The sequence below is a fragment of the Centropristis striata genome, chromosome 16, assembly GCF_030273125.1.
Source record: "Centropristis striata isolate RG_2023a ecotype Rhode Island chromosome 16, C.striata_1.0, whole genome shotgun sequence".
Classification (NCBI taxonomy): Eukaryota; Metazoa; Chordata; class Actinopteri; order Perciformes; family Serranidae; genus Centropristis; species Centropristis striata.
Window position 1 is genome coordinate 17,044,862 of NC_081532.1, and position 27,961 is coordinate 17,072,822.

The window sequence follows — 27,961 nt, forward strand, 5'->3', positions numbered from 1 at the left end:
TGTTTAAGTTTCTGTCAAATAAAACCACACAAAGATCCTCATCGATTAACAGCCTTCCAACACTGATGCCATTTGGTTGTTTGTGGTGGTATTATTCACTCAGTATAGATCAAAGAATATTTCGGAATAATCTTGTTTTCTCAGTTTTTCCTTCACACAATGTTCTCTCTGTGTGTTCCTTCAGGGGTGCAGCACTGATCAAAGAGGTGTCAGACTGTATTGTTCAAATAAAACACACAAACAGGGAATTAAAAGATTATTTATTAAACTGAGCAGGGTAAATGTGGAGTGGGATCATGGTTTTTCTGTGCTCCTCCACATCTAGAACTGAAGGACGACGCGAATGCTGAAAGATGAAAGTAGGATCAGTGTTTATGAAGGCTTAAAATACATCACTGACTAATGTGAAGTGCTGTCTCACACGTCACACAGCTCAGCTTTGTCCTCAGTAGAGGGCAGCAGTAATGTCTTTAAGTGATCGAACCCAGAGGGACACGAGTTAGCATAACAAACAACTTCAAAATGTATCTTAAATTGAGGCTTACCATTTCCCAGCATGCATGAGATCAAAACCGTCAGTGATCTTCTCAAAGGGGAGAGTGTGAGTCACAAACTCATCGACTTTGAGCTTCTTGTTCATGTACTCCTCCACCAGTTTGGGGACACTCTCCACACTCTTGTATCCTGGGAAAGGTGTAAATAAGCTCATAAAGTACAAGTGCATCTCAATACATTGGAATATCACGGAAAAGTAAATTTCTAGTAGTTCAAGTCAAATAGCCCCAACCAAGTACTGAGTGCACATAGATGGACATATTTTTCAGAAGCCAACATTTCCATATTAAACATACTTTTTAAATTGATTTGCAATATTAAATTTTTTTGAGATACTGGATTTTTAGGTCTTCATTAAATGTAAGCCATAATTATTATAATTAGAAAAAAATAAATAAATTAAGACATGAAATGTTTCATTCTGTTTATAATGGATCTATATAATGTGTTATTTCCACTTTTTGAATTGAATTACTGACATAAATAAACTTTTTTTATGATATTCTAATTTTTGAGATGCATCTAAGTACTTGCAAATGTACATAACGATGTCTTCTTTTACATTAATGTATATAACTACTCTAATTATGGGAGTGTTGGCAGCGCACAGCCTATATAATTACATAATTAGGACAATTTATATGAAGCATTGACTGCATTGAAATGACGTCTTTGTGTTGACTATGCTTGCACTAATCTCTATTGTCTCTCTTTCATCCTACTATTAAACAAATCCTCAAAATTATTCAACTACTTTGTGACACAATGATGTTGTAGCTGCATTTTAGCTAGGGCTGGGTGATATTTTAAAAATATATCAATATATTTTTAAATGTGAGTAAAACTACTTGTGACATGTCATATTTGGCTTTGACTTTGACTGAACATTTGCTCTCAGTTTGCGATAAAAATATCGGGATATATATCGTATATCGATATTCAGCCTACATATATAGCCATTTGAAAAAAGACATTCAGACTGAATATGACCCAGTTTTCAACTTGAAGTCAATGTCGAAATCCCAGTTGGTGCTCACTAGGATAGTTCAGCTGTATACAGTGTATGTTATTGCAACAGCAGAACATATTAGATTTGGCGTCTAGGCTCCGACCTCATCACTCCTCAGGCCGTTACATGAGGTACTGAGGAGTGATGTAGTAAAATCTCCCCCGTCGGAGCCTACTGGTGGATGCTGGGGCTGAGAAAGCAAGTGGCAATACAAATGCAGCAGCAGCATTGGCAGGCATGGGATTGGCAGGCATGGGGAGAGCTGAGGATTACTCTAATCTTAAATAGACCGCCAGATTGGATAGAGGGTGTGTTTTGGTGGAGGATGTATGAGGACTGGGGCATGTCATTTGTATGGCAGCACAGCTCGAGTTGCAGGCGTCGCTACATGTTGGTGGTCTACCCTTTTGAAGTCTTGAGTTGACAATTTTGGCCATTGCCATTTTGGTTTCTAGAAACCAGATGTGACCTTTTTTTTTTTTTTTTTAAAGATTTTTTTTTGGGCATTTTATAGCTTTATTGACAGTAGAGATGTTAGAGTCAAAGGGGGAGACAGAGGGGAAGACACGCGGGAAAGGGCTCCGAGCTGGATTCGAACCCGGGCCGCCCGATCACGAGGACTGGGCCTCCGTGGTATGTGCTCTACCAGGTGTGCCACTGGGAACGCCCCAAGTGACCATTTTTTTAAAAATATCTTGATTTAGGAACCTCCTCACACCAGCATCTCAAATTAAATCATTCTCAGAGCAATCAGCCTGTTACCTCCAAATGCAGTGCCTTTCCATGTGCGTCCAGTCACCAGCTGGAAGGGGCGGGTGGAGATCTCTTGTCCGGCTGCTGCCACCCCGATGATGACGCTGGTGCCCCATCCTTTATGGCAGGCCTCCAGAGCTGCCCTCTGCCGCCAAGAGACAATATCAGGACAGTATCGCATCAAACTGATCCATGATCGCTTCCAGAATCATAATATCTGGGTGGTAAAACACTAAATTGCTTTGACTTTTATGGAATAAAACTTAAAATATATACCTTCTGTCTGCTACTGTCTTTATAAAGCCATATTATTGGATTATTATTTCCTCACTCACCATGATTCCCACATTGCCAACACATTCAAATGAGTAGTCCACGCCTCCATCTGTCATCTCTACGAGGACCTCTTGGATCGGCTTGCTGTGGTCCTTTGGGTTCACCAGGTCTGTGGCGCCGAACTCTTGAGCAATTTTAAACTTGTCCGGATTGAGATCTATTCCAATAATCTTGGTCGCCCCTGCTGCTTTACAGCCCATGATTGCTGCAAGGCCCAGCGCTCCCAGACCAAACACTGCACAGGTCGAGCCAGCCTCCACCTGCAGGGAGAAGGACAAGAGAAGCAAATGCTGGTCAGCACATTTCTGCTGCTAATAATGAAACAGTTCACAGCAGGGAGAATAAGTTACCTAAATAAAACTTAAATTAAATCAGCATGATTAGAAAATGAGCCAACAGAGTTTGCATGTGCTTCAGTTGTGCTTTCAACTGGGATCTGGTAACTACTGTAGGTATGTACATGCTGGCACATAGCCATTAATGGCTACATATTAAATCCATATTAAAATTATCCCAGTGGATGCTGTGATGCTCAGGCACAGGGGTGCTTTGACCTATTTGCTAACAACAGCATGCTAATATGCTCACAATGACATTGTAACATGCTGCCTGCTGTTTAGTAGGTAGGTGATCATTATCTTAATTTTGAGTGTTGCCATTGGAATATATTCTAAAGGGAACCATAATTTACAAAATGAACATCATGATGTAATTGAAGAACACTTGAAACTAATAGCCGGGTTTCTTTTAGGGGGAAGAGTGGCCCCGGGGAAAGTCTCAGGCCACTGCCTCTCAAATGTCCGCTCTCTCTGCGTGTCTCCACCACAAAAAGCCCCCCAGAGGGATTTACGAGACTCCAGAGGTGACATATGGTTTTCAATCATTGCGTAATAGCTTAGCGACAGTTTTGACCGTGATCTGTGATGGATTAAAAACGCGGGAGACGCAACTGTGGCTGCCATCGCTAACTGTGCACAACATCAGCAGCTGATCATAAACAAAGCAGCATGGCTAATTATGCACAGCGTCTCCGCTGATCATAAACATCATGATTGTGAATTAACCGGCATCGCTAGGGTTGTGTTTAACCCATTGAAGCCTGGAAAGCGGATACGTTGTTTTGTAGTATTTGTATAAGCTCTCAAATACTTTTTGAATTTCATTTCTATCTGCTATAGAGGCTGAAAAATCTATTATTTAGTAGAAGCGTTGACACTTCTGTTGAATTTCCAGAAAAAACGTCAGGTTTTAGGGGCTTATTTTAAAATCGCCCAGAGGTTTTACAGGCGTTTTAGGCCTCAATGGGTTAAAGGCCCTGCGGCTCCTCCTCCGTGGACGAGGGGAGCATATTAGCAAAGGTAATTTGTTCTTTATCCACCACTCAGAGAACGGAAAGACTATTAGTGACTGATCGTGTTGCAGGGGTGGCAGACTCACCTTGGCAGTGTTCAGGGCAGCTCCGTACCCGGTGGTGATGCCACAGCCCAGAAGACACACCTTGTCCATAGGGGCCCTGGGGTCCACTTTAGCCAGGGAGATCTCAGCCACCACAGTGTACTCAGAGAATGTGCTACAGCCCATGAAGTGGAAGAGACTCTTGCCTTTGCAGGAGAAACGGCTCGTCCCATCTGGCATCAAGCCTTTTCCCTGAGTGAGCCTGGAAAACAAGCGCAGATATGACTGATGTACATGTTTTTACGTCAGCAGCTGATCACATGGTCGGACATTTACCTGATCTTCTGACACAAGTTGGTTTTGGGGTTTTTACAGAACTTGCACTCTCCACACTGTGGGACATACAAGGGTATGACTGTGTCCCCTAAAACAAATACATCATGTTGGGTTTGAGCATTTACATAACTTGCAACAATCCTTAATGAGAAGAAAAGGAGAGAAGAGAAGGAGAACCTGGTTGAAACTTGGTGACTCCCTCTCCGACGCTCTCCACGGTGCCGGCTCCCTCGTGGCCCAGCACTACGGGGAAAACTCCCTCAGGGTCGGAGCCACTTAATGTGTAGGAGTCAGTGTGACAGATCCCTGTGGCCACAACCTGAAATAAAGGACTGATATCTGAACCAAGCTCTATCCATTTAACACGCTCTTATTATCTGGAGACGAATGTGAGGATATCAATCAGTTCATGAATCAAATTAGTCGTTATTATATGCATGTGTGTATCTCTCTGTGTGTATTTCCGCAGCTGATCTCTCATAATACTGGACCAATGACCCTTTCATTTGTTTTTCATTTTTATGACTGTATACTGCAGGGCATCTTGTTGTTGTGGTGATCTAGTATAATTTTTGATTAATCTGTTTTATTGATTGTTATAAATTGTCACTGACTGCTAACTCCTCACTCCTAACTCCTCACTCTCTTTGTTTTTATTTAAAACACTGGCATGTCTGATTTGATGGATTATGTCCAATTATTTCATTTTTAAAATTTGCAAATTTCTCTATAAAAGCCAAAGTATGTTTGGGAAGTTAAAAAAAATAAATAAATAATGAACATTTCAAGAGTCGGAGCTGTTTTTGTTCTGCCAACAATATGACAATAATTTGACTTATATTTGGTTTATATATATATATATATATATATATATATATATATATATACATATATATATATATATATATATATATATCCATCTATGCTCAAATCTTCTCACCCTGAGGTACAACTACAGCACGTGAATGTCTTTTAAATACAAAAATGTGAAATTATTGGTTATCTTATCTGTATCGGCTGTGAGAAGCTGGTAATTATTAGTCAGTTGGGTGATAAATAATAAACCCCATATCATGCATCCCTAGTGCAAAGTACACTAATTGTCGACTGTAAATACACTAAATGAGGAAAAACTGAGTACAGATAACTTAAGGCGAGGCTTCTGATTAAATGGTGTAGATTATAAACACTATATATTGTATAGTAAGTAGGTACACCCTCATCTTATCTGGGATGTCAATATATTGATGTATGCATTGCCTTTAACTGATTATAGAAGAGTTATTAAGTAACAACACAGCACGTGGAGAGTTTGCATTAATATATCTATCTTGTAGAGGTAATTGAGTGTCAGCTCTGTGTTATTACCTTGAGGCGAACCTCCCCAGCTCTAGGAGGAGCCACCTCCACCTCCTCCATTACCAGAGGTTTCCCAGCCTCCCATGCTACTGCGGCTATGCACCGGATGACCTGCAACACAGCATACAAAGCTTAAGCATGCCTGGCTTCACTCATGATAACAACTCAGAGAACATTTAACCCATTCAGTGCTACAGTGGAAGCAATGGAGAAAAACATGTTGCAACTGTCTTTTACTAAAGATAAAGAACACTCTGTTCACTATGATTCATTCATTCATGTCTGTTTCTCCAATGGCTGAATAAGACACGCACATAAAAAGTGTATTCTAGGTAGACTTTGACCCCTGCCCTCTCCTTGTGCAAACTTGTTGTTAAAACAGGAAGTCTCAGGAAGCACGAAACAAAAGAGTTGTCCAAGAAACACAAACAAATTGTTTCCCCCACTACATTATAGATTGTGCAGCAGAGTGCAAGAGTGTCTGTTTCTCTTCACATCTGTTAAATTCTAACAAATGATCACTAAACTAGCAGATCCCATTCACGCACACTCCGTAGCCCTGCTCTTGAACTGTAAACATTACCTCTGTTGTACAAACACAGACGGAAAAAAGTCTTGGCAGCGTTTGTAGGTACAGATACAGTTCATGCTATTCTAATATACATGTCTGCAAGGAGAAGTCAGGTAGCTTACCTTCCCTGCTGTAGCCATGCTGTTTGTTTCAAAACGAGACTCTCACTCAGAAGGTAAGGAAAGAGTGCAAGTTCTTATCACAGTTTAGACCACTCACCGGGCGGGGCCAGCATGCGTGGGCTGAGGCCTGTCCAAATATGGTCACCTTCCCACTTTCTACAAAGCTCATATCCTCTCTCCAGATGTTTAACCCTTAATAGGGCACTCATTGAAATACTTGGAAATTCCAAATTTCAACCCTATAGTATATTGGAGGATATTACATACAGCCAGAATGTGGACTGTGGAATGTGTAGAGGGGGGTAATATTTTGAGAAAAAAGTTTACGAGATAAAATTGGCAAATCTACGAGAAAAAAATGTGCAGGTTTATGAGATTTAAAGTGGTGAATCTGCGAGAAAAAAGTAGCTTTTTCCCCACTTTTTTCTCGTAAATCTGTGACTTTTTTCGCGGATTTGCCACTTTAAATCTCTTAAATCTGCAACTTTTTTCTTGTAGATTTGCCACTTTAATCTTGTAAATTTGCAACCTTTTTCTCGAAATATTACCATTTTTGACATTCACTGAAGTTCCCAAATATGGTTCTTCGCCCGATAAAGGGTTAACAGAGGTGAAGATAAGGATAGTTATGAAAGACATATATTTCATGACAACCTCATGTTTGTTTCTATTACATGTGTGCTATTCAGGTTAACAGATTCAGTAAACAATTTTTGATCAAGAATTATAATTTTTTAAATCACATTTTTATCCAAAATGTTTTTCATAGCTTAAATTCAAAATCATTAGATAGATTTATTTAGGATAGTTGTTTGTCTTTGTTTTTATTATTTAACTTATTTGTAATTGTTTTTTTAATTGTTATTTAATAAGCATTACTTTAATATAATAATTATAAAATATTAATGGGATTTTTCATTAGGTAAAGAACAAAAATCACAAACCCAAATGCACAACTCTTCAGACTAAAACATTTTGAAATAAAGTTTTATTAAACAAAATAAAAATCATTCTTTACAGAGAAAGAAACTCTCAGAAACTAAAACCCACAATACTAAGGCTTGACTAAGAAAAACAAATAAACAAACAGAAAATCACTCTAATGATGCTTTACTAGGAATAAGGAAACAAACAGAAAATCACTCTAGCAAACAAAGTATCAAAGCAACAAGACATGACAATGACATGGACAAAGCGATGGTTCACAAGACAACATAGACACGAGACCGAACTGAACATTTTCCTGGACATGACATTAGGTTTAAGTTTGGATTTAATTTAAAAGTTAATCATTTTAGTATAGTTATTTGTAATGTGTTTATTAATTATTTAATTTACATTCATACAATATAATAATTATATGATATAATTAGGATTTTTTATAACTTTCTGAATTTCTTTCAGTCAGATTTGAGTTTTGATTGAATTTATCTAAATTTTAGATTTCTATGTTATTTCTAATTGCTTTATTAATTTGCATAAATATACTGCAATAATTACAGAATATCATTGGGGTTATTTTATTACGTTTTTTTAAATATTTTTTTCTTAGATTTTAGTTTGGATTTAATTGAATAATTAAAACAATGATGCTGCTGAATCAGCCTTTGTTTTCATAAAGATAATGATGACTAATTGGATCCAACCAGCTTCTGTAGAAGACAAAGAACATTCTTGAACTAAAATGTCATAAAATCTCACAATACTCAGCTGTTATTATGTACGTATATGTCCTCATATCATTTAATTCAGTGTGCCTGTTATTTAACTGCAATATCATATCTAGCTCTGGGACAAATCCTGGGGCCCATCCTTGCAAAAATAATTGCTACAGTGCTGTCTGCCAAGTTAAGCAAACATTGATATAATTAGACTGGTCCAAGTAAATCTGAGGGAGAACTATCTGACTGACACTTTCAAAGTTTAGTAGAGCATTCAGAAACATGATAGAAAATAAATGCTTTGCTTATGACATAATACAATCAGAACACAAACAAGAGCCACAGACCCAAACTGTTTATGTAATTAATGTTTTTCTCTATAAACCCTTTGACATGTTTATCTTTTTACATATATAAACACTGCAAATGATTCTCCCAATCTGCACATAGCCTAATTCGCTGATTGTGGCCTTTCAGGAATATAATAACCTTCATCACCCCTTATTTAGAACGTTTTTTGTTTGTACAATTTGATTGGTTCCCCATATACCTTGGAAATTTAACCATACATTTCCCAGGTATATAACTTATAGCTGAAGCTGGCAGCCAGAAATAATTATCTACAATCCATTGTTCATTTGACAATCTAAACTTAGAACACATTTTCTAACAGTGGCCTGAGTGTTGAAAGTCATTATGTTCTAAATTCAAGGAGTTGACAAGCTGACAGTATCAGCTAGCTAGCTTGCTTGCTAATTAAAGTTGTCTACTTTCACATGACATCTTGTGAAGAATCCATCCCCACGAATGATCTTCAGGCAAACATCTCTGTAGAGGACTGGGAGAAGGCATGTCTTCATGCCCAAACCCAAACTATAAATACCAGATTTAAATTATTGCAATATAAGTGGTTGTTCAGGACTTATATTACTCCGGTTAAATTACATCATTTTAACCCTGAGATCCCTGATACTTGTAATAAGTGCACTAAAGAAATTGGCACTCTCTATATTGTATGTGGGAATGCCGAAAACTCCAGGTATTCTGGAAAGAGGTGCTGGAACTCATTTCTAAATTGACAGATAGTGTTGTACCCACTGAAGCTGTTAAAAGGCTCAGACGCTCCCTGCATGTTTCCCTTTCTTCCTGCCGATGTCCACGATCTGTGCACGCGTGGTGACGTGTGTGCTTTGATGGTTTTGATAAAGTTTGTACATGTTGCCAGTGTGTGTTAGTGTTTACATGAGAGCAAATAACTGCAGCGGTTGCCGCGAATCGCCGTTCGCCTGACGATGTTCGCCGTTCCTAGAGGCATTAAGTCCGTGAAGGAATTTAAGTGTTGTTAAGTGTTTATATATATGAATGTTTCTGCAACCACGGCCACGGGCACGAGCATTTTTAAGTCCCAGCAGTGAAATTTTGGATTTATGTTAAAATTTGTCCTATGGTGCTTGATAAATATATACACAGTGTTATTGCACATCTTGACATTGAAAACTAAAAACTAAAAAATGTGATTTAATAAAATTTATGAAGCATTTTATGGGTCCAAACACTACTTTTGTTCATGTCCCACAACTGTGGTCTCAATGTTGAGATACATAAAATGAGCCAATTCAATTAAAATATGACATTTTTTCAAATGAAATAGTTTCATATCAACATTACTCTACACCATATTAACATTTTTTTTTTGCTTACTGATAATTTCATGATTTTTTTCATCTAAATGTGCCTGCCCCACACTTCTGAGTCCTTACCGCAACACTGAACAAATGAAATACTAAAAGTTTTTTCAAAGCAAAACAAGTCCAGTTGCTATGGAAACAGAAGTTAGCATGTGAGCTCATGCATGACCAGTTGGGTCACCCACACTAGGTGACCCTCAAGATCAAGAAAAACAAGGTAAAGATCATCTTTTCCTCTGAAGTATTTATTGTTTGTCCTTACCATACAGTTTAGTAATCGTGTATTTTGAACTACATTTTTAAAAATAAATTGATTTTACTGTTGAATTCATGTACATTGAATGCTAAGAGTCAACGCTAATGTAGCAGACTTTGCTAACTGCCATTTATCTGCAATATTAGCAAAAATGTAAAGACCCTTTTGTCGCGGTAGAGACAAATTTCATTATAGGTAACACTTTATAATAACTATCCATTATAACTAGTTAATAGATCATTAGTAAACTGTTAATTAATGAGTTTTTAATGACTTGTTAGGTATTCATTAAGGATTTATAACTCATTAACAGTTTATTAATTATCTATTAACTATTTATAAGGCATAGTTATAAATCCTCAACAAATGTTAACAAATACTTAACAAGTCATTAATAACTCATTAATTAACAGTTTTCTAATGATATATTAACAAGTTATAACAGATAGTTATTATAGTGTTAAGTGTAAAGTAAGTGTAAAATTAAACTGTTATGTGTGTGTCTGCCGGCGGTGTGGACCTTGTTTGGCCTGTGGGTAGCGCCATTGTGCTGTGTCCTGAGATAATGATAGCTTGCATTTTACAGCTGTTTGGTTCCCTGAGCTATTGGTGTTATTGTTTGGATGCTGGTGACTGCCTGTTGGTTAGCGCTCTCGCCTCACAGCAAGAGGGTCGCCAGTTCACCTCCCACCGGTGTGGAGTTTGCATGTTCCCCGTGTCAGCGTGGGTTCTCTCCGGGTACTCCGGCTTCCTCCCACAGTCCAAAAAACATGCCCTTAGGTTTAATTGGCTCTAAATTGCCCGTTGGTGGGGATAGGCTCCAGTGAACCGCGACCCGAATGCGGAGAATCGGTTAATGAATGTATTTGAGGTGGTTATGGTTATATTATTTCTTTGTTGAGTAATAATGGTGTTTTATTATTACAGAACTAATAATGCTAAAGACTGCAATGATTCTAATGAGATTTGAAGTGAAAATAAACTGCTGGAGCACACCAGGATTCACAATCATTACGCCTCCTCATCTTTTCACTGTGTCCTGACCGACCACCATTGTGGTCACTGCTAGAACCCTAAAAGAGCTAGCCCTACCCAGTTACTTCCCAAACAGAAGTGAAAATGTGTTTATTACACATATACCCTGAAGATTTTCCAGTAAATCCGAAGAAACGCAAACTAATCAATTTCTGTTTGTTGCAAGCTAAACGTGTAATTGCTTTGACCTGGAAGGATACTCAGAGACCTGATTCTAGACAGTGGGTTAAAGAGATGTCTTGCAGTCTGGTACTGGAAAAATTGACCTACATAGTAAGAGGGAAAGTTGAGTATTTTTATAAGATATGGAGACCTTTCCTAATTTTTATGAAAACATGAATATACAAATGCCTGGGAACAATTAAGCACTGGCATTGTTACCAATACCCCTGCAGAATGGCTTGAATCTTGTACCACAGCTAGAGTACTATGGTTATGAATTAATTGGGAGAGAGAAATAGGATGGTGACCACGTTTTATAACTCTGCCTTAAACTGTCCATTTAATTTAATTATTATTATTGTTGTTGTTATTTAATTTTTTAATTATGTATACTTTCATTATTATTATGATTATTGTGTATTATTGTTTTATTATTATTTATTTATTCCCCCCATTTTCTTATTAATATTTTTTTATTACATTTATTGTTAATATTATTTATTGATTAATACATTTATTTTATTTATTTTTTATTTATTAACTCAAGTATTTGTTTTCCTCCAAGATGACTGTTGGTTATGAGAGGGAGGGATGGGGTTTTATGACTGTATGTCTGTTGTTGTGTTCATTGTGTATTACTTTTTGAAAAAAACTCAATAAATAAATCCATCCCCACTGTTGCCAAGCTGGAAGCGCAATGTTACAGTTATCTGTACGTTCGATATGGAAGGGTCAATAATGCTGTTGTACGGAGGAAGAAATGATCAATCATCAATAGCTAAAGATAATTAGCTACCTGACATTGATTACTGAGCAATGTTTTGGAGAAGTCATTTGGGGAAATGATTTTAATGAAATGAGCTGATTTGACCATGGAGATGTGAAGGAAGAGCTTGACCGTACTCGTTGGGTACATGGGTTGTCACATTCAGTGTCAGTATGGCCAGCTAGTGCACCTTACTCCAGGGATGTCTGCACCTCTGATTGAGCCAATGCTCCTTCATGATTCACATTGATTCAATGATGAGGTCAATGGAGATAATGGTGCTTAATTGGCACACTGGGAAGCTTTCCTCAAAGCAATGGCTGAGGAGCTCATTGCCTGAGTGGCTTAAGGACTTGATTCCCAGTCTGCTTCCTCATTAGCAATCATTCTCCACTGATATCAATTAACCTTGGGATTCTGAGCATGCAGCCCTGTCTGCTATCCTCCAGCCTGCTAGCCTCTGGCCTGTTGCTTCCAGCGGGCACCCCAGTTCGCTGCAGAAGCAAATGTGGAACTGCCTTGAACCTGCATTCTTTCTAACAGCCAGCAGGGGTCGACTCCACTGATTGCAAAAAAGAAGTCAGATTGCAGAAGAAAATGACACTACTTCTTTTTTTTACGTGGTTTATTATCTCAGTACACATATTCCTTTTTAGTTTATGGCCACAATAGCTAGTTGTCTAAGTAAGTCTTCTTTAATAACATGATTTTTAAAAGATAAATGATGGTCCGGATTAGAGTAAGATAGATGTTATAGAAGCGTATGCTTTATGCATGGCTAACTTGTTAATGACAAGACACTATTATGTTCACTGTTTTTTCTCAATAAATTTGATCCATTTAGTTAAAGAAAGTTATCTGTAACATTTAAGTCACTTAAATACAGGGGTGAAAGTAAGCTGGTACGGTCCGGTACTGCGTACCACTAAAAGATTCAGTGGCGGTACGCAGTACCAGGAAGATGGGAGAGCGGCTGCCTGCTATATGACCCTCATTCAAAGCCAGTCACGGCCGCACTCTGGGTCAAAAAATAGATGCGCTAGCAATATGCAGTCTTAAAAACTACTTTGTCTGTTTAAAAATTCCTTTTAACTCATTCTGAATAGTTTCTGAAGTGTCCGTGCTGTGTTTTAGTCCATGCTGGACGGAGCCTTGGCCGGGCAGCTCCCTCTCTCCCCCTCTCCTCGGAGAGAGCCCGGTGGTCTCCTCTGCGCCCAGCCTTTGAAACGTGTACCGCGCGTTTAATGTCTTTACATTCGTTGCAAAATGTCACAGTTAGAATCAGTAGGAGAGTAAGCAGTGCAGTTGTTATTTCATGTTTCATGTTATTTTGTTTAATTTTAACGATACAGAACAGCTCGGAAAATAAACTGCTTATGAGATAACGACCGGAGAGTTCACTCAGCAGTACGTGAGTGCGCATGCGCGTCTACTTCCGAAACACAGTGGTTGCTATGGGCATCGGTGCGTTTGATTTAATGTACTCGGACGTTTTCCACAACTGGTCCACAGACGTCAAGAAACGCCGCTTGCGCCAGGACAGGACGAACAATAAATTAAACCAACAAAATTCCACAAATTCTTGTGGTTGGCTGAAACACTTTCAACATGATTTAAATATCTGTCAGTTATCACATTTTGAAAAAAACGGAGAGAAACACTACAAAACAGTCAATTTTTTCCCCAAATTGTTTACCATATTGTCAAGTGTTTCTAATTCCTGGCCTACAGATAGTCTACAGTAAAATATTTCAATGTTTTTATTTGTTTGGGTTTTGACTTTGCTATTTTAAAATGCATGAAGTGAAAGAGAGATGAAGGTTTTTTTAATAGTACCGGCAAGAATTTAAAACTACTTTCACCCCTGCTTAAATACTATAGTTTTTTCACTGGTCAGTGGTACTAAAACACACTCAGGAGTCCACCAGCTAACCATAGTCACAGTCTATGGTGCTAGCTGATAATTGAGCTCTCTCCAATCAGATAATTTTTGGCTCAGTGAAAGATGGCAACAGACAAAATGCCAAACTTGAGGCTTCAACAGTAGTTCACAAACCAATGGGTGACTACGTCCATTGAATATGTACAGTCTATGTATATAAACTTCAACAAGGTTCCACTGACATACAACACAAAAGCAGGACACAAACAAAGAAACCATTAAACAGGGTTCGTACACTTTTTTAGCAATGGTTTTCCATAACTTTTCAATGACTTCTCCATAACCTTTCAATGAATTTTCAAGACCAAAAAATTAACACATTTCAGTCGGACCACTGTAGTCCGTGCCTCTAAATCAAACCACAGACACATTTGATACACCTTGCTATGTTTTAATTGCAACTTGAATTCTTATTAACACACATTTATATGGATTAAAGTTAAAAAAAATCTTCTGACTGAAATTTTATTTGCACTACAGCCAAGTCACGTGCAGTGTTTGAAACACACTTTGATAGGTAACTTGACACCTGCTTAAGAAATACTAATGCATAAGAATTCAGAACCAAATGCAGCCATCACATTTAAATGCTCAAACAATACTGTTTTACAGGAGGATGATTTTAAACAGCTGTTCTATTGTATCTATTGCATTTTTTTTGTCTTTTCGATTTTTTTTTTGCAAAGCTTGTCTTTACTCTCTAAAATAATCAAGCATCTACACAACTTTTCATTAGATGTATTTATTTTCCTTATTATTTCAAATAAACCTTTTATATATTCTGACTGCTGAGAGGACCTTCACAGCTTCTCTCAGTTTCCTTATGTTTGTTAACGAGGCCATTAATAGCTAACAGGCTAACAGTTAGCTCTGTAGCAGTACAGTGTGTATGTGCTGCTGCTGTAGGAGGTGTTCACTTAGCGATCTCTGGTTGTTTACAACAAGCACCGGACAATCTGTGCACAGTGATGACGGTTAATTCACGATCACTATGTTTATTATTATAATTAGCCATGCTGCTTTGTTTATGATCAGCTGCTGAAGTTATGCACAGTTAGTGACGGCGGCCACAGTTGCGTCTCCCGTGTTGAATCCGTCGCGTATGTGATCATGGATCACGGTCGAATCTGTTTCTAGGCGATTAAGCTACGATCGAAAGTGCTCTCTTTTCTTTGGCAGTGCGATCTACTTTACAAATAAAAATAACATTCAAATGCAGAGACCGCTTGCTGAAATACCGAACTGTCCCTGAAGGCAACACGCATCAGCGGTTTTACATGAATTTACCTCTAAAACAACTCCGTCTGGTAACGTTCTGTTATTATCTCATAGCGTGATGAATGTGCAGGTCACAACTTGTCCACCAGAGCGTTTTGGCGTTATGGGATTGTGTATTTGATGAATTTAATGAGGGAAACCAAGAAATCCAATTAGCCTCCGTAGCATAGCTCTGAGCAGCTTATGGCTTTCAATAACTTTTCAAGGACCTAGAAATTGCATTTTCAATTTCCGACATTCTCGACACCGAGAGATGAACAGAGGAAGAACCTTGTCTCCTGAAAGACAAAGACAATGTGGCTAAATTGTGGCTGAATGGTAAGGATGGGCATAAGTTTACATCAATCATACACTTTCAGTAATACCATTAATGTGTGGTGTAATATATAAAGATTCAACTTGTTAACAGCCTGTCCATGGTGAATCCCTCCACCTGCCCAATGTCAACTGGGATCAGCTCCAGCCAACTGCGACTCTGAATGAACTTGCTCATAGTGAGCTTTCAAGGTTCTCGTCATGTTGTCCCAAGAACATAGTGACCAAATATAGCTGCCATTTTAAAAAAAATCTAATTTTGAACTTTTTGATTTTTTTGAAAGAGCCAGGAAAGCTTTTTATTAGGCCTGCAACAATAACTAGAAAATTTCCTCTTGGGAGATTCTGAAAGGGCCACGGGGGCTACTGCCGGTGTGTGTACACTATGATGAGATTCTTCAGAGATTTCAAACTATGCCCTTTAACCTCAAAATGTGAGTGTGTGTGTGTGTGTGAAACGTGTATCTGGAGGAGTGTGCGCGTTTACGCGCACATTTGTGTGTGTGTGTGTGTAGCGAAAATCGCATAAAGTTACCTGTGTGTGTTTGAAGCATGTGTATGCATGTGTGAGGAGTGTGCGCGCATGTGTGTGTGTGTGTGTGTGTATCTGTAACTGTAATCACATCAAAGATCAAAGGCAATCAGATCAAAGCAATCAACAGAATTAACTGCTACCACCTGTCGAATGTTCCGGAAGAGTGACAGCAGCCAGAGGTGGACAGACTAGAATTTCTGGCCTCGAATAGAAAGCATTTTTTGCAAAACCATAATACCTATCATTGATCCGACTTCACTTTGAGCGGCCTGAGTTCTTCCTGAACGTCTACATGTGGGGTTTTTTTTACGAAAAATGAAAAAATAGCTTTTTTAGAGCAATCTAAAAAAACTGTTACATCTCCCCTTTTCAGAAATCTTCCTGCGTTTTTATTATGGGAGCCAATGAGGCTGTTGGTGCATGTTGGTGGATCATCTGTGCGTCCTACGCCCAAACTTTAACTCTGACAGCTTTACCAGAGGATTGTGAGCGAGAAGACAAATTTTCCTACGTTTCTATGTATAAATTATTTCTGTAGAGTGGAATTAGAGCAGAGCGCAGTTTTCAAATTTATTTTTTGACAATTTTTTCTCTCCCTCTACACTCTGGCGATGATGTCACACACTCTGACACGAACATTCCGTGCAATACACACCCATTATAATCTTAGAATTTCTCCAAAAATGATCATGGTCATTGAACAGGGATTGATAAAAAACTATAATATGACCTATCGAAACGTGGATTAATACACCGATACACAAGACTTATGTCTACGCTTCAAAGTTTAAATGGAGTCTCTAGGTGAAATTATGCCGGAGAAGTGGACGTTTAAAAATCTCCAATTATTGTTCTTTTTTGCTCTTTTTTTTTCAGCCGTCCCATTCATTTCAACGCAAAATTTTTGATCGTTTTTCAGGACTTACGTCGCGAAAAATTAATATTCTGTAGAGAAAAGTAATAGCACACCGATCCCGATCAAACCGCATGTTTTGATATATAATTTTTCCTGCAACTCTTCAAGTTGTAGGACTAGTAGCGGGACGAAATTGCGTCCGGAAGAGGAAGAAGAAGAAATCCACAGTATAACAGCAGAGTGCAGCTATTGCTGTATGGGACCAGTGCTCGGTGCGATTGCCCCATGGCCCTAATAACTATATCAACTTATAAAGCCTATCAAAGTTATTAAGCTCATGTCCATTTAATGGAAAATATCACCCATTGTGTTTGTTTAGGTAAGAATTCACCAACATTTTGCAAACAAGATGCCACAAAACACAGCAGGGTTTTTTTTCTATCATCATAATACTTTGGCAGTGACTTAATGTTTTGTCACAGAGCCTAAGCCGAATGAAGAGAAAAACCTTTGCTCTTTTTTCCGATTGCACAACTTCTGTCCTCTTGTCTGCTCTCTGTGTTAAAGTGTTATTACATTATTATTATATGAGGGGCATTGTATTACAGTAACAAAGCTTTCAGAAAATGGCTTTAAGTCCATCAGCTCTTTAAGGGGTTAAAGGAGGTAACATAAACTAGATGTAATGGATTTTAAAAGAGGTGTTTTAATAAGAAAAAAAATAGCAGCAAGATAGTTTTAAAAACAAAGGACTCTCCAGGTTTGAGGGTTCAACAAAAGCAACAATTTCCAGTTTCAGTTTTGTGCTGCACACAGACAAAACAACAAGCACAAAGGTTCGGGCAACAGTCCACATCAAATCCAGCTGTCTGAACATTTGTCTGTGCTTGGTTTTTGAGATGAGTTATTGTTTTCGTCTGTGTGCAGCATTAAAATCTGGTTTAAGTTACCTCCTTTAACCCCTTTAAGAGCTGGAGCATGTAACATAATTAGGAGCTCATCCGGGATCTGAACCTGGGACCTCTGGCAGACACACACACACACGCACAACAAACTTTATGGCTGGGGCCATAACAATGGCAATCTCAACAGTTATCTCTGAGACAATATAATGTCCAATATAATGTGGTTACTGTAACTGGTCAAGCTGTTCCTAGTCTTTTCACGAACCAAACTAAACTAATAAACTAATCACACCAGCATCAGTCATACCAACCCTTTCATCTCATTATCCAAAAGAAAGATAATAAACACATATTCCCAAATGAGCTACCATTCCAAACTGACCTGGCTGAAATTCAGTGACTCCAGGCCCAATGCTCTCTACGATGCCGCTTGCCAAGGACTATTGGGAAGCCATCTTCGTGCATAGTCTCAAAAAGGGGGTAGAGGTCCGAGTGGCACACTGAAGTCGCGACAATCTGCGTCAGGGAGGACAAGCTGATGAGGACGTTCACTCTCAGTGGGTTCAGCAGAACTAGCAGTTTAACTGAATATTCTCCAGTCTAGCTAGCACTCGATAATGTAATTTTCTGAAAATGTAATAACTTTACCAATAATGCAATACCTTTCATGTGGGTTTGTTATTACAGACATGAACTAACCAGACACTTGTCTCGATCATGACTCAAGGTGGTGCCCCACTGGGGAAACACCGGTATTGATGTTTGGCCTTAGTTTGCATTTAAAAATATAAAAGTTTTCTGGCTGTGTCAAAGATGGTGGTGACAGGAACAAGCACAGTAACCCATCATGTGTGTGTTCTGATACTGGACATCACTCACCTTGATGCGGACCTCATTGGCCTGGGGCGGGGCTACCTCAATCTCCTCAATCACCAAAGGCTTGTTGGGCTCCCAGGCCACTGCTGCCTTGCACTTGATGACCTACAGGTCAGTGACACCATATGCAATTACCCTGAATGAGATACTATAAATACAACTAGGAATTGATAAACCATATTGAGAAGGGTTTGCAGGATCTAAAGTTGTTGTGCTATGATTGAAGGCAAACACTCATCTCAAGGCCCATTTCAACATCAAATCAGCTGACACAGTGCAAAATAGTAGCATATGTAAACAAATAGGTTTCACATTGTCCTTGAATTGTTTTTTTCATCACATTAACACCTAATGGTTTCAGTGTATCTGACAGTTGAAAGTCTACCCAAGTATACAACTTGATGGTGGCATTTACTGTTGACATGCTATCTCCCCCTGTCCCCCAACTAAAAATACAATAAAAAGGACTGGTGGAGTGGAAGAGATCACATTCAAATTTTACAATAAAACTTATGGACTGGGACGTTTGTGTTGAATGCATAGCATTTTATTGAAATCCACCGAGCAATGATATATTCTTCACCCATCATCTCCCCCCCCCCCCTTTTGGCTGACTATCAACTCAGCTTTGCCAATATAATCGTAAATAAACAGAAAATATTTACTCATTACTGAGAGAAAATTCATGGGGGTATTGCCTCCATCTAAAAAAAACAAGACAAGCTGCAAAAATGCCCCCTTGGATGTCCCCATGGTAGGCAAAACAGGATAAAGTGCCCTCAATGATGCATTTCTAAAAAAGTTAATGTGATGAAATGTTCTCAAGGGTACCCTCTTCCACTCTACCCCCTCCTTTTTACAATGATCAGCACCCTCTCCATCACACAGTAGAAAGACAGCGGAGCACCTTCTCTCACAGGCTGCTCCAGCTCTGCTGTCAAAGGGACAGATATAAAAAATCTTTCCTTCCACATGCCATCACACTGTACAATAACAAATAGCCTGGTTCATTACATACTGTCGTTATGCACTTTATGTGTTCTTTATGCACACTGTTCATTGCACCTTATTTGTTTCATAGCACCAACATTTTTATTTTTATACTGCATATTCATATTTATTCTGCACTGGAATTTACTCCTTAATACATACTCCTTCTTTAGATGCTTTATTTTTACATTACATTTTATTGTATTTTTATATTTTATTGCTTGAAGTATGCCTAGGTTGTTCTTTCTATTTAATTGTGTTGTTATTGTCTCTGTGTGTAATGTTGCTGCTACACTGTAATTTCCCAGCTTGGGATAAATAAAGTCTATCTATCTATCTATCTATCTATCTATCTATCTATCTATCTATATATCTATCTATCCATCTATCCATCCATCTATCTATCTATCTATCTATCTGGAGAAAATGTGATCATGCTCCCCGGGTGCCTTACGTGACGAAAACACAATGAAATGCTCTCCAGGGAGCCCTCCAATTAGAGAAAATGTGGTGAAGTGAATAAATATGAGTATTGGATTGTACTGACCTTACCAGCTGTGGCCATTTCTGCTGCAAAGATAAGAGTGAACAAGCACCGCAGGTAAATGAGATCAGTGCAGCTGCAGGACAGAAGAGGAGGGAGACGACAAGAGACCCTGGACTTGGGATTTTATACTGTGTCAGTGTAAAAATGTTGGCAAACATTTGCATGAAAAAGTGACTTTAGCCCTTGCAGCCATGTAATCACTAAGTTCAGTTTATATCCAAATCTGGAAAACAGAGGAGGAGCCTGTGTTAAATAAAGAACAAAGTTCATGATTTATCGACGTACATTGGATGAAAGGACTTAAATGAATAGTTCAACACATTAGGTGGAAAATGTTTATTTCTTGAGAGTTAGATGAGAAGACTTATTCCACTCTAAGATGCCACACATGTCTGATTCAAGTAGTAGATGTCTTTGAAAAGAAGCGTTCTCAAAAAGCAAATCATTGTTAAAATCCTGACTCTCATTGCATCTCAGTATTGTCCTCAGAGTGACACATAAGACAGACAAAACCCAGAAGGACACTAGGTATTCAAGAGATTTTTTTCAAAGGGCTGACTGTGAGTTTTGAGTGTCACTCAAGGCAACGCAGTGGTCTTATTGTGGAGAAACATTCAGGACTGCCCGGATGCTGTGGAGCAAAAATAAAGAGAAATGAGCAGAACTAAACCTATTATCAGTGTTGTTGAGTCATGAATGGTGGAGAAAGTAAAGGAGAGTAAATCTACCATTTGCCGTGCTTCATCAGTTCAATGGCATCATTGATTTGGTCCAAAGCCATGTTGTGAGTGATGAACTCATCCAGCTTCAACTTCTTGTCCAGGTAAGCTTTAACCATCTGAGGTGCATCATCCCTCCCCTTAAAGCCTAAACCACAAAATGCACATGAATTAACAGCATATGGTCTTAGATAATACGTCATCCATAGCTGTTAAGTTAGAGATTTATTATTCAGTGTTGATGGTGACACTTGTCTCACCTCCAAATACAGAGCCCTTCCATGTGCGTCCAGCGATTAGCTGAATGGGTCTGACAGCAACGTCAGCCATGGCTGAGATGCCAACAATCACACTGACACCCCAACCTTTCACACAAGACTCCAAGGCACTGCGCTAGATGGAGAAACAGCAAAAAGTCAGCTGGCTTGTTTGGGCTCAAATGGTTTTGAAACTGCAGAGCAGCTCAGAAAAAAACTGCTTTTATAGTGAACTTCTTAGAAGAATCATGAGCACAGTTAGCCTTCTAGAGCCAATTAACACCAAATCTTTATGAAAACCTCTCTATCTTCTTACCATGACTCCAACATTCCCAACACATTCCAGAGAGAAGTCCACTCCTCCATCAGTCATCTCAGAGAGCACTTCATTGATGGGTTTACTGTGATCCTTAGGATTCACACATTCAGTTGCACCAAACACCTTGGCCTTTTCAAACTTCTCCGGATTGATGTCAACAGCAATAATCCTCTTGGCTCCTGCAGCCTTGCAGCCCATGACTGCAGCCAAGCCCACAGCTCCAAGGCCGAACACAGCACATGTGGAGCCTGGTTCCACCTAGAGTACAGCAGAATTCAGTCGAATGTATAGGCACAAACTGTTTTCATCTGCAACACTCAAACATACACACCTTAGCAGAATTAACTGCTGCTCCATATCCTGTGCAGATCCCACAGCCAATAAGACAGACTTTGTCCAAAGGGGCAGCGGGGTCAATCTTAGCCACAGCGATCTGGTTAACCACAGTGTACTCAGAGAAGGTACTGGTTCCCATAAACTGCAGCAACTGTTTCCCCTTACAAGTGATCCTGGACTCCGGTGGTGCCATCACTTTCAAATTCATGCTGGACAAGAAATTTTTTTTAATTTTTTGCTACTTAAACATGTGAAAAACAAAGATCCAAACACTCTCTCCTACAAAATAGATAACATTTTTCTGTATACAACCATACAAACACATTAGAGGAATAAAACCAAAGCTGATGATGGAGAAAAAATGGAGTAGATGGCAGGAGATGAGTCCTTATCAGCTCACCGTCCTTCCTCACACTGGTTGGTCTTTGGGTTCTTACAGAAGCGACATTCTCGACACCGAGAGATGAACAGAGGAAGAACCTTGTCTCCTGAAAGACAAAGACAATGTGGCTAAATTGTGGCTGAATGGTAAGGATGGGCATAAGTTTACATCAAAAATACATTTTCAGTAATACCATTGATATGTGGTGTAATATACAAAAATTAAACTTGTTAATAGCCTGTCCAGGGTGAATCCCTCCACTTGCCCAATGCCAGCTGGGATCGACTCCAGCCCACTGTGACTCTGAATGAACTTGTTCATAGTCTCCAGGTTCCTTTCCGGGAACAACCTGTATGATCCAAATCAGTCTGGCTTCAAGCAGGGTCACTCTACTGAGACTGCACTCCTGTCTGTAACAGAATCACTGCGTCTGGCTCGAGCAGCTGGTCAATCGTCAGCTCATTTGTTGCTTGACCTCTATGCAGCTTTCGACATGGTTAACTACCATATCCTCCTCTCTTCACTCACAGAACTTGGTATTTCAGGTTCTGTCCTCTGATGGTTTGTGTCCTACCTATCAGGGAGATCTTTTAGAGTATCTTGGAAGGGAGAAGTGTCCAAACTACAAAACCTTTCCACTGGGGTGCCTCAAGGATCAGTGCTAGGCCCCTTTCTCTTCTCAATTTACACCACCTCACTTGGCACAATCATCCGCAATCATGGCTTCTCATACCATTGTTATGCCAATGATACCCAGCTGTTCTTTTCTTTCCCACCAAACAACCCCACAGTCTCGGCCCACATCTCCGCTTGTCTTGTAGACATCTCCACATGGATGACAGTCATCCATGTCATCACCTTGTCACCATCACCTTGTCATCCCACCCCGTCCCACCTTATATCAGCTTATCAATCTTCAGCTTGGATCCATGCAACTTGTACCCACAAGCTCTGTGCGTAACTTGGGTGTCATGATTGATGACCAACTGACCTTCAAGGTTCATGTATCCTCAATTGTCCGATCTTGTCGATTCGCCCTGCACAACATTCAATTCAAGATTCAAGATTCAATACTTTAATTGCCATACAACAGAGGTTGTTAGGGATTTGCTGCAGTGTGCTCTACAATACAACAGACAAGACAAACACCACACAAAATAGGAAGCCACAGACATAGGCATAGACATAAGACATAGTACATACATGATTCACTCACTCATTCACTCATGGCTCGTCCCCACATAGGCAAGAGTCTAAAGTGGCAAGTGACTTTTGTGGAAGTTCACCCAAAGTGCAGGTTTTAAGTTCACTTCCAAAAGTGCAAATGTAACAGCAACATGTAAATGATGCTGATATATATATATATATATATATATATATACACACACATACATACATACACATACATAATACTGCGGCATAGTAGCATGAATACAGTTTAAAACGTTGCTAAGAAAATCAGAAACACACTATCCAAGACCTGTATTGGATTGGTCTACTTCCATGAGGTATTGGTGCATAGCCCTCAGCCTTCTACCAGATGGGAGGATCCTAAAGAGATGGTTGGCAGGAAGAATTACATCCAGCACGATTTTCATGCCCTTTCGTTGCATGTGGGCCTTGTAGATTTCGGATAAGGGGGTGAGTTTGCAACCTATGATCTTCTTGGCCGTGTGCACTATTCTGTCTAGCTGTAGCCTGTTCTGGTGTTTCCATACCAGACAGTCATAGAGAAGGAGAGAATACTCTCAATAGTGGCACGATAGAATTGCAATATCCCCTTACAGGCCAACCCAAATTTTCTCAGCTGCCGGAGAAGAAAGAGACTCTGGTGGGCTTTTTTAGTGATACAGCTCAGGTTGTCTCCCCATTTCATTGAGGATGGGACTATGGTCCCTAAGAACCTAAAGCTGCCCACCCGTTCCACCTCTACCCCATTGATAGCCAGGGGCTGGGACACCAGCCCCTTGTGGCGAAAGTCCACTACCATTTGTTTAGTCTTTAAGACATTTAATTCTAAATTGTGGTGGGAACACCATTCCACTAGTATGAGGACCTCATTTCTGTAGGCCACGTCATCATCATCCTTAAAGATAAGCCATACCAATGTAGTGTCATCTGCAAATTTGTCAGGAAAATCAGACCCTATCTGACCGAGCAATCAACACAACTCCTGGTTCAGGCCCTTGTGTTATTCCATTTAGTCTACTGCAACTCGCTACTGCTGCACCACCAAGCCTCTGCAGATGATCCAGAACACGGCTGCACGTCTGGTCTTCAACCAGCCCAGGAAAGCACGTCACTCCGCTCCTCGTCTCTCTGCACTGGCTCCCGGTCACAGCCCGCATCAAATTAAAAGCCTTGTCTCTTGCCTACAAAAATAGCAAAGGGCACAGCCCCTTCTTATCTCCTTTGTTCAGATTCACAAACCCTCCTGTCCACTACGCTCCTCGAGTGAAAGACGTCTGGCTCCTCCACCGCTGAAGGCCTCTTCGTCTCAAACCAGACTCTTCTCCTCTGTAGTGCCCCGGTGGTGGAATGAACTTCCAAACTCCATCCGTTCCACTGAGTCCTTATCAATCTTTAAGAAGAGACTGAAGACCCTTTACTGAACACCTTCACTCTTGATCTACACTGACGACTATGACAAGTATCACACTGACTACTCTTGCGACCTATCAAGCACTTGTGTCCTTATGGACTTGAACTTAACCCACGGCACTTACTCCTGCCATGTTTCTTGACTTCATCCTTGCTTGTGTTGTATTACTCTCATTTGTACGTCGCTTTGGATAAAAGCGTCTGCTAAATGACATTGTAGAATTGTAGAATAGTGAGCTTTCAAGGTTCTAGTCACTTTGTCCAAAGAACACAGTGACCAAATATGGCCTCCATTTTAAAAAAAATATAATTTTGAACTTTTTGATTTTTTTGAAAGAACCAGAAAAGCTTTTTAATAGACCTGCAACAATAATAACCATTTCAACTTATACAGCCTAACAAATGTTATTAGGGTCATGTCCATGTAATGGAAAATATCACCCATTGTGTTTGTTTAGGTAAGAATTCACCAACATTTAGCAAACAAGATGCCACAAAACACAGCAGGGTCTTTTTTCTATCATCATAAGACTTTGGCAGTGCCTTAATGTTTTGTCACAGAGCCTAAGCCGAATGAAGAGAAAAACCTTTGCTCTTTTTTCTGATTGCACAGCTTCTGTCCTCATGTCTGCTCTCTGTGTTAAAGTGTTATTACATTATTATTATATGAGGGGCATTGAATTACAGTAACAAAGCTTTCAGAAAAAAGGCTGTTAAGTCCATCAGCTCTTAAAGGAGTTAAAGGTAAAGGTAACATAACCCACATGTAATGAATTTTAACAGAAGTGTTTTAATAAGAAGCAAGATAGTTTTAAAAACAAAGGACTCTCCAGGCTTGAGGGTTAAACAAAAACAAAAACAATTTCCAGTTTCAGTTTTATGCTGCACACAGACAAAACAACAAGCACAGACAAAGGTTCGGGCAACAGTTCAGATCAAATCCACCCACCCGAACCTTGGACCTCTCACAGACACACACATAAACAACAAACTTTATGGCTGGGGCCGTAACAATGGCAATCTCAACAGTTATCTCTGGGACAATATAATGTCCAATATAATGTGGTTACTGTAACTGGTCAAGCTGTTCCTTGTCTTTTCACAAACTTTTCATCTCATTATCCAAAAGAAAGATAATAAACACATATTCCCAAATGAGCTACCATTCCAAACTGACCTGGCTGAAATTCAGTGACTCCAGGCCCAACGCTCTCTACGATGCCGCCTGCCTCGTGGCCGAGGACTATTGGGAAGCCATCTTCCTGCATAGTCTCAAAAAGGGGGATGAGGTCCGAGTGGCACACTGAAGTCGCGACAATCTGCGTCAGGGAGGACAAGCTGATGAGGACGTTCACTCTCAGTGGGTTCAGCAGAACTAGCAGTGTTCTCCTTTAAAGTATCAGTTACTTTTCTAAATGCACATAAACCACTCTTTACATTAACATAAAATAGATCCTTCATGGAGAACAAGGAGGGCAAAACAGCATCACTGATCTGTTTTAACGGAAAATTCCCCGGTCTAGCTAGCATTCGATAATGTAATTTTCTGAAAATGTAACAACTTGACCAATAATGCAATACCTTTTATTTGGGTTTGTTATTACATATATGTGAACTGACCACAGACACTTGTCTCGATCATGACTCAAGGTGGTGCACCACTGGGGAAACACCGGTTTTGATGTTTGGCCTTAGTTTGCATTTTTTTTTTAAGTTTTCTGGCTGTGTCAAAGGTGGCGGTGACAGGAACAAGCACAGTAACCCATCATGTGTGTCTATGTCTGTGTTCTGATACTGGACATCTCTCACCTTGATGCGGACCTCATTGGCCTGGGGCGGGGCTACCTCAATCTCCTCAATTACCAAAGGCTGTTTGGGCTCCCAGGCCACTGCTGCCTTGCACTTTATGACCTACAAGGCAGAGACACAACATGCAATTACCCACCATGAGGTATGACAAACACTGCTTTATTATAAATAAATTATATTTGCAATGGTTTCCAAAAAGACTGACACTTTTGCTACTTAAAATACTCAATCGACTTCTCTAAGTGAAGGAGGACATAGGTAAAGCAACATGTTGTCGGCTTTACTTTTTATTTTTTACTGTAAAAGGCAAAATACTACATTAGGAAAAACCAGGATTTTACAATCTTTTGCGTTATAGTTGAAGGCAAACAGTCCTCTCGAGGCCGATCCGTCTTGTCCGTCCACCCATCAATCCATTATGTCATTCACGTATCCAACCAATCACAGGCAACTGCCACCTTGCAAGTATTGACCTACATGGCAGTAACATGAGCATGAAATCTCACATTACTGTGTTGCCACAATTCAGCTATACTAGCATCGGTTTTCAGAAAGATGCTACATCAGTTTCTTCAACCAATCCATTTTTACGATGCCTAGTTGAGCATTAGATTAACATTGTTTTCAGGGCTGCAGCCTGTTTGGACTTTGCTTGGGAATCAGAGGGTCATTGGTTTAAATCCCTCACACAGACCACAGAGTGTGAACTGCTAGGTGGTAGCTTTACTCCGCTAAAAAATCTCTAAGACCTCACAATTATACATAAGAGTATTTATTATAGAAATATGTTCCTACCTTTCCAGCTGTGGCCATTTTTTTCAGCAAAGACGTTTAAAAGAAAAGTGTCAAAGAAAGAACTGCAGTGCTGGAGAGTGAGGGGAAGAGACTGCAAGACAGAGCATTTATAGAAATCTGGATTAGCATTTATAATGACCGTACTTTGAACTTGTACTTTAGTAACTATACAATAATCTATAAAAGATGCCTGATAAGATGACTTGGCATCAGATTTGGAGAATGTGTAAAGTTTAACCCAGGTCATCACATTATAGACTTTGTACCCACCCAGGCAACAGCCTCCGGGTCTGAGCAGTGAGGCAAACCAGAATGTGCCTTAACTTCACACTTGATTTGTTACCTCAGAATTTTTTAGGACAACATCTTGGTCTCGATTGCTAGTAAAAAATATTCTAATAGACAGTATGATGTTGATAGTGTAAATAATGGCCCAATTTCTAAGAAAATAGAAGATTAACAATCATATGATTTGGGGCGTGGCTAACTTTGATT

At 39.5% G+C, this 27,961-nt stretch overlaps 2 protein-coding genes across 5 annotated transcripts; both read right to left on the reverse strand.

The window, feature by feature from the left end:
* Positions 1–243: 243 nt before the first annotated feature.
* On the reverse strand, positions 244–20,384 carry LOC131987911 (alcohol dehydrogenase class-3 chain L). Of its 4 annotated transcripts, none has more exons than XM_059352828.1 (10): positions 20,249–20,384; positions 18,715–18,816; positions 5,753–5,854; positions 4,562–4,703; positions 4,385–4,472; positions 4,091–4,310; positions 2,653–2,913; positions 2,327–2,462; positions 546–684; positions 244–346 (listed from the first exon to the last, which is right to left on the reverse strand). In XM_059352828.1, exons 1-10 carry the CDS (start codon positions 20,264–20,266, stop codon positions 322–324), a joined length of 1,233 nt encoding a protein of 410 aa, XP_059208811.1. In that variant the 5' UTR covers positions 20,267–20,384; the 3' UTR covers positions 244–321. The 4 variants fall into 4 exon arrangements, with proteins under 4 accessions (XP_059208811.1, XP_059208814.1, XP_059208813.1 ...); XM_059352831.1 differs by lacking the exon at positions 20,249–20,384 and adding an exon at positions 18,218–18,351; XM_059352830.1 differs by lacking the exon at positions 18,715–18,816 and having other exon boundaries at positions 20,249–20,341.
* Positions 20,385–20,489: 105 nt separating this feature from the next.
* LOC131987914 (alcohol dehydrogenase 1-like) lies at positions 20,490–27,714 on the reverse strand. The gene is made up of 9 exons (XM_059352832.1): positions 27,467–27,714; positions 26,672–26,773; positions 26,040–26,181; positions 22,280–22,367; positions 21,875–22,088; positions 21,541–21,801; positions 21,228–21,360; positions 20,977–21,115; positions 20,490–20,879 (listed from the first exon to the last, which is right to left on the reverse strand). Exons 1-9 carry the CDS (start codon positions 27,482–27,484, stop codon positions 20,846–20,848), a joined length of 1,131 nt encoding a protein of 376 aa, XP_059208815.1. The 5' UTR covers positions 27,485–27,714; the 3' UTR covers positions 20,490–20,845.
* Positions 27,715–27,961: the final 247 nt, after the last annotated feature.

Excerpts from the sequence above, each read along its gene's own strand:
- LOC131987911 (XM_059352828.1), bottom strand. Across the intron at positions 5,855-18,714 it reads CCAATGAGGTCCGCATCAAG|GTCATCCGGTGCATAGCCGC; the intron begins GTGAGTGATGTC and ends GCTGTGTTGCAG. Across the intron at positions 685-2,326 it reads GAAAGGCACTGCATTTGGAG|GATACAAGAGTGTGGAGAGT; the intron begins GTAACAGGCTGA and ends CACCTTTCCCAG.
- LOC131987914 (XM_059352832.1), bottom strand. Across the intron at positions 26,182-26,671 it reads CCAATGAGGTCCGCATCAAG|ATTGTCGCGACTTCAGTGTG; the intron begins GTGAGAGATGTC and ends TCCCTGACGCAG. Across the intron at positions 21,116-21,227 it reads GAAGGGCTCTGTATTTGGAG|GCTTTAAGGGGAGGGATGAT; the intron begins GTGAGACAAGTG and ends TTTGTGGTTTAG.